Raw genomic sequence first — 6645 nt, forward strand, 5'->3', positions numbered from 1 at the left:
ATAGCAACGCATGTAAAAGAAACGTAAAAGCGTAAGAGAGTTTTATGGATGTAAATGTAAAACTCACGCATGCGGATACGCATGCTATGAAGGTCCGCCGTAAGCCCTTGGGAAACTTCAAAAATTTTAGGTTTTTTTTTATTTCAGACAATCAGTCCGGGCATAGTGGATACAGATATTCTGCCATCGCCTATTCGTAGTGTAGTTAAAGAGATGCTGCCTAGCCTTAAATCGGAAGATGTAGCTGATGCTGTTTTATGGGCTATAAGCACCCCATCCAATGTTCAGGTATATACATACATATATAGTGCTTATCAAAACTATACGACACCTTAATATTTACACGTTTTGACTATTTGTTTTTTGATTTTAGTTATTTTTTTATTGTGGCTCTTCTTATAAACAAAAACACATATAAAACCAAGTTTCAAAGTTTTTTATACAGAGCCTGGCTAGTAAGGGTTTATTTATTTATTTTGTATAATTTGTATTCTCATAATTGAAAATTCAATACAAATCAGTACAAATTTAAAAAAAAAAATCAGGACATTAGCGTCGAAGAAATGAATAAAAATCAAAGCGAGTTACCTTTGGTCTTAAATATCTTCGATTAAAAAAAAGTTACGGAATCAATGTTGTTAACGATCTGTGTTTTATTATCTTTAGTCCTATAACTGCCACGCCCCTTTCTTGGGGCTCATTGCCTTGAACAAAAATCTTCCCGAAGAAACATTTTTACTGGATGCGTCTTCTACCAGGATCCGCAAAATGAAATAAAAAAAATACACTGAGGGAAATAATGCATAGTAAAAATGAAAACTTTATATTTGATTATCGTTTAAAAATGTTCGTATTTAAAAATAATACTTTCATACCAAAATTAAGCACGCACGTATTTGAATGTCCACATCGAGTATGTATGCATATGTAAGTGTACATACCCTGCAGAAAAAAATTATCAATTGATAAAAAATAACGCACTTTTAGTTATTTCTTCAAAAAGATAACTTGAAACTAGTTGACAAGTAATACAGACGTAGTCGGGAGATTGTTTTTCAAACAAGATATCCTCATACAAATTTTACTTTAAATGCACTTTCTTTCTGCACTTCACAAATACTTTTTCGGATTGAGAACAAATAAAAAGAAGGTCGAAATTTTATGTTATCATTTTGAAGTTCGAATATGGGACCACCTAAAGCAGAATAAATATACAAATATGTAATATCCCTGCAGGGAGTGACGTTAGCTTATATCTAACCTTAGTCTGTTTACGCAAATTGATAATTAAAAATTTCGATATTCATTTCATTGGTCCTGAATTAGAAAAAGTTTGTGAAGTGCAGAAAAAAAATGTATTCAAAATAGTTTTTGTATGAGGATTTTTAACTGGAAATTTGTAAAGAAAACCAACTCCGGATTGTGTCTACATGATTCCTGGACGACTTTACAAATCACTTTAAGTTGGTTTTGTCATAGCTAATTAAAAGTGAGGCATTTATCGAAATCTGGCCAAAAAGCCAGCCAACTATAAGTCGGTTATTTTCTACAATTGATAATTTTTCACTGCAGGGATAATAAAATTAAGTAAATAAATGAAAAAGTAAAAAAAAAACCAAAAATATTTTATTTTTCTTATTGATATTTAATGTCCAAAAGTAGTTAGTTACAATTTAGTTGACATCTAATGCAGAGGTAACCACCCTAGACTATTTCGCAGTCATCGCCATTGAAATATAGTTAAGTTTCCTCAAAGAAAATATACAGATAATAGTGACCTCTAGTTGCTGCCTAATCAACTTCGATTTTACTTATAGTTAGATACATGCATTTCCCTCAGGGTATGTATACCAAGCATACAGAGCGCTGACAACACATCCATATGTACATACATACATACATATGTAGTACATGGTTTATCTGTGCAAATGCCCTAATCACGTGCTGTGGTGTTGATTCAAATTCAACATTTGAAAGCACATTTACATGTCTGTCTGTAGCTGAGAGTGCGCAAAGATGCTTGCCACAATTTGTTGATTTCCAGAGGGTCAGGGTTCGAAATATAATTTTTTTTTTTTTTTTGTTCGAAGTGCAAAACGCCATCTGCACTTTACGCATGACGTTTTGCTTTATTTTAATATGTGCGTACTTGAATTTAATATTTTATTTACTTGATTTTGAAATTTTTTCCCTCAGTGTAGATAGTCAAAACTTGTAGGTGTCGATATGCACTATACCTAATGATTTAAATGCTTCGTACTTTATACTTTTTCCTATTTATATTTTACAAGGTTCACAACATCACCATAAAACCGATGGGTGAAAAATTTTAATATGGCTATGAAGGATACTGAAAAACAGCTGCTATCCAAAACCCGCTGATATTAAAAGCTTCATTTAATGGATTATAATTGAGTGAAAATATATGAAAATCTTGCAAAATTTGTGCAAAGGCCGAAATTTATGTCTATGCATTTTTAATATAATTATATGTTTTGCAACGTATTCGAACTTTTTCTTCACTTCTAGAGGTTAGAGGAGCGCACTGATCGCCGAAAGATTCGAGCATCCAAATGATAGAAGAAGCTTTTTATAATGACGGTCACACCGGGTCGGACAGTGACAAACCTCCAAGTGTATACCTACCAGGGACGTGAACCGGATGAAAAATTTGGTCGGTTCGGTTCAGCGGTTCGAACCGTTTTTGCACTTTTGGATTGGTTCGTCAAAGCGGTTTTTTTGGTCTTTGAACCGGGGTTTCGGTTCGGTTCAACGGTTCGAAAAAACAAAAAAAAATAACGCGCAAGTTTAAGTGTCAAGTGTCAAGTGCAACAACGCGCAAGGTTAAGCGGTCTGTCAAATGAGATGGGTAGGCAACCCATTAATATTCTCACATGGTAAAAAAACATGGTAGGTATTACCATGTTTAACAAAAAGAAAAAATAGTGGGTACATTTATCTATTGAAAATTGGTTGAAACGAACCTTTATGGAAAGTGGTTCGGTTTTCAGTTCGGATCAAACATTTGTGGAAAATTTCGGTTCGGTTAATGGTTCAGTTAATTAACAGAAAAAAGCTGTTTTCCGGTTCAAAACCGGTTCGGTTCAAAACCGGTTCACGTCCCTGATACCTACATAAGTTGTATGTACATACATATATACATGACAGGAAAAACTCCTATAAGAAAGTCCCATGCTATTCGTGGCGGTGTCAAATTATAGGTCACCCCTTTTGTGTGGCTACAACAGAGTATAGATATTAAGCTTACAAAAACCGCGCATGTTCGCCATAACTTGAAAGGAATATTTTTTTAAAGTGTTTCAAAATTTGATTTCGTCGACGACAAATGGTTTTCAGATATGTCAACGATTCTTTGAATGGGCTACAAAACTGCATACTCAGAATTATTCTAAAAAATCGAATTAAAAAACTCAACATTTTGATGAAACTTTGTCCATTCCTGTGAATTTTTCATAAAAAAATAATACACATTAAATATTTAATCGACAGGGGAATACCAAAGAATGCTGCAAGGTCTCTCCCTATTTAGATATCGTCGTTTAAAGTACAAAACCGCGTATCAACAAAATGTAAAACAGCGTATCAAATAATGCAAACCCGCGTATGTGAGGTTGCATACATTATTTTGTATAGAGTAAAAAAGACTCATATTTCAAAATGGTTATCTTTTTTATAAAGCAATCGCATTTCTGGCTAGTATATTTCAGTACGAATGGATAAGGCTTAAGGCAAGAGCTTGTGTGAGCAAATCCAATTTTTGGCAAAAATATTCAGTTACGCGGTTTTGTAGAACGACGATACGCGGTTTTGTACTTTAAACGACGATATATTTTCTCCACTGTATTCAAGTTAGAATCGTTTTATTAAAAAAAAAATATTTAACAAATAATTATAAAAACCTCAATAACAAATTTAAAAAAAAATAATGTCTGCAATACATATAGCGAGAGTATCAGTTTGACAAAATAAAACATAAAGAAAGATCATAGAAAATAAGGATGTTCTTTGTGATAACGTTTGTACGAAAAATTGGGTTTATATGAAATATGAAAAAGCGGGACACTTATACGTCCGGACTTTTAAAAAATATTCAGCGGAACAATTTTCTCAAAATCGGTACTGTGCCGCCAAATTCGGTACGAATGGCCACCGCATGTATAGTATTTGGCCAAGGAACGTCATTCCAGCTGACAACTGAAATGGTCTTTGGGGAATTCGTATGCTATTACAAGAACAACAAAACAACGAGGTTATACAAAAAATTTACCCGTTACGATCCCTGAATTAACGGTTTCTAAAAACTGCTTCTTCTAAACAAAGTTTCTACATTTTACTTTCCATGATGAATAAATGATATTAGGGCGTATTCTTGTTTTCTTACGAATCGAAAATCATAAAATTTTCCTATCATTTTCTGTACAAAAATTTCAAAATTTCGATTCGTACGAAAACCTGAATACGCCCCATTATTCTTAAATTAATTGCAATTTTTGCAATAGTTTATATTTTATTATTCAAAAACTTACTCCAACATCATCAATGTCAATTAATAGTATATAAAGCGGAAAACACCAACCTGTGGAAGTGTTAACCCATCATTCCTTTGCTCCTCTTAAATGATGCACCCGCTTTCCGATTATGATTTGCTCGCATTGATTTATTCTTCTCTTTTTTATCACGATTTCGTAAAGTTTCTTTATCTTGACCTTGCCCTTTTGGCGCGCCAATGAGTTCTCGGGTCTTGTGATTATCCGCACCGCCACTATTACGGTTATTCCATTTAGCTTGCCGACGTGCCTCGTAACGAGCACGCACATCCTCTGGATTTTCACAGAAGTTCAATTGCTTTTTACGTTCCGATTGTACATCGGTCTGGACTTTATCTTCTATAGTTTCTTCTTCATCTTCACTTTCATCATTTGACACATCTTCTACGTTAGCGAGTCCAGCTTTAAGCTGTTTCGACCTAACAGTTCGCGTCTCACTTTCCAACAACGCTTCATAGCTGTCATCATATTCGTCGTCGTATTCGTCATTACTGCTTTCACCTTCACTGACTAGTGAATATGCCTCGTAACGGGATCTATATTGCGCCAAATCGCTTTTGTCATCTAATAGCTGGGCAGCATTTTTCGGAGCATTCGGCATACCTTTTCCCTGCTTTATGATACATTTCGGATTGTCTTGGGTCATTACGTCATATTTATCCCCATCATATATGTTGAAATGCCTAATCCCCGTCTGCTGATAAGTTTTATCTTGTGGATCTGGCGGTATGTATACTTCTGATTGGTCGGCGTGCACTAGATCGGGTGGCAGGTTCGCCTCAAGAATAGCGGCAATCGCCTCTTCGCTATTGTCGTATCGTGAAAGTACGCGACGCACAAAACCGGTACCTAAATGGGGTAGCACATCCAAAACAGATGTGACCTCTAAGTCAATATCACGTTCTGGAGTTCCGGTGGTGGTGGTTGTGGCATTGGAAACACGATTTGCTTGCTGCTCATTTTTATTATTGGATTTGGTTGAACTAGGTGCTTTTTTATTCATTTTAGAATTTGGTTTTTGTGCAGAAGGTCTTGACTCCTGCTGATAACCTTGTACAATGAACGAAGCTTTAAAGCCATCCCTTCGGAAGAAATTTGTCAAACTATAGTTAACTAATATTTTAAATTGCATTCTTATTTATACATACAAATTTTTGCAAGCTTGTTTAAGTATATCCACATCTAGTTCAACTGGATATAACCGACCATAGTCGTTCACAAAATTCTGCTCAGAGAGGCACTCAGTAAGCAGACCAATGAACTTTTCCGCCATTGTGATGCTCTCCGCTCTAAAATAAATGAAAGTATTTGTTATTTAGAACAGAATAAGTATAACACATTATGTCAAAATTTCACACTTTAGATAATTTGCAGAAAACCTCGCGGAAACGGGAGCATTTTGTCCAAAGTTTTTAGCCTGCATTATAAAATGTTCGGTTATGCGGTTTTGTAGCCCATTCAATTTTTGTCCTATTAACTGAAGTATCAAGTCGCTAAAAATTACCGTTGATTTTGTAGAATTTTTTTGTGATTTTTTCTTCCATATAAAAATAGATTTTGATCATGCGTTTTATATGGAAGAAAAAGCGCAACACCCACCACAAAAAAAATCTAAAAAACAACGGTAATTTTTAGCGACTTGAATCATGCACTACTTTAAAATTGAATGGGCTACAAAACTGCATACCCGAAAATATTCTAAAGATTCTGATAAAAAAGTTTGAATTTTTTTCCGAAATTTTTTGAAAGCTTTGAAACTTTATGTAGTTTCTGTCAGAGGTGCATATGCAATAACCTGTTAACTTAGTATCTCAATTTAATGAAAGGTCCTGTGCTCCACTAACATTAGTTAGTTTCAGATTTTTTTACTATTAAATTTAGTGAAGAAAAAAATGTTTCACTAGGCCGAAGAAATACCATTTTCACTATTCGATTGTTAATTTTAGTGGAACCATTTTTTATTTCACTATCACTATTATATAGTGAAGCTGATAATTTGCAATTCACCACTAAACATCAAGAGTAGTAGTGAAAAATTGTGTACTATCATTAGCTACTAATGTAAACTGAAAATTTA

At 34.2% G+C, this 6645-nt stretch overlaps 2 protein-coding genes across 2 annotated transcripts in view; one reads left to right on the forward strand and one right to left on the reverse strand.

The window, feature by feature from the left end:
* The window catches only part of LOC108374449 (farnesol dehydrogenase), a 7894-nt gene extending 5510 nt beyond the window's left edge, over nt 1-2384 (forward strand). The window contains exon 3 of the mRNA XM_017630426.1: nt 2292-2384. Coding sequence (XP_017485915.1) covers nt 2292-2333 — 42 coding nt within the window. The 3' untranslated portion in view covers nt 2334-2384. The remainder of the gene's footprint in view (nt 1-2291) is intronic.
* A 2136-nt stretch (nt 2385-4520) lies between these two features.
* Nucleotides 4521-5851, reverse strand: LOC108374447 (activating signal cointegrator 1 complex subunit 2-like). The gene is made up of 2 exons (XM_017630425.1): nt 5717-5851; nt 4521-5650 (listed from the first exon to the last, which is right to left on the reverse strand). The coding sequence occupies exons 1-2, from the start codon at nt 5839-5841 to the stop codon at nt 4609-4611; spliced, it is 1167 nt and encodes a 388-aa protein (XP_017485914.1). The 5' UTR covers nt 5842-5851; the 3' UTR covers nt 4521-4608.
* Nucleotides 5852-6645: the final 794 nt, after the last annotated feature.

The sequence above is a fragment of the Rhagoletis zephyria genome, unplaced genomic scaffold, assembly GCF_001687245.7.
Source record: "Rhagoletis zephyria isolate East Lansing unplaced genomic scaffold, Rhagoletis_zephyria_1.1 Rzeph_scaffold_07728, whole genome shotgun sequence".
Taxonomy (NCBI): Eukaryota; Metazoa; Arthropoda; class Insecta; order Diptera; family Tephritidae; genus Rhagoletis; species Rhagoletis zephyria.

Coding starts and splice junctions, on each gene's coding strand:
- LOC108374447 (XM_017630425.1), bottom strand. CDS start 5,841: ATGGCGGAAAAGTTCATTGGTCTGCTTACTGAGTGCCTCTCTGAGCAG. Junction 5,651..5,716: donor AAACAAGCTTGCAAAAATTT/GTATGTATAAAT, acceptor TTTCTTCCGAAG/GGATGGCTTTAAAGCTTCGT.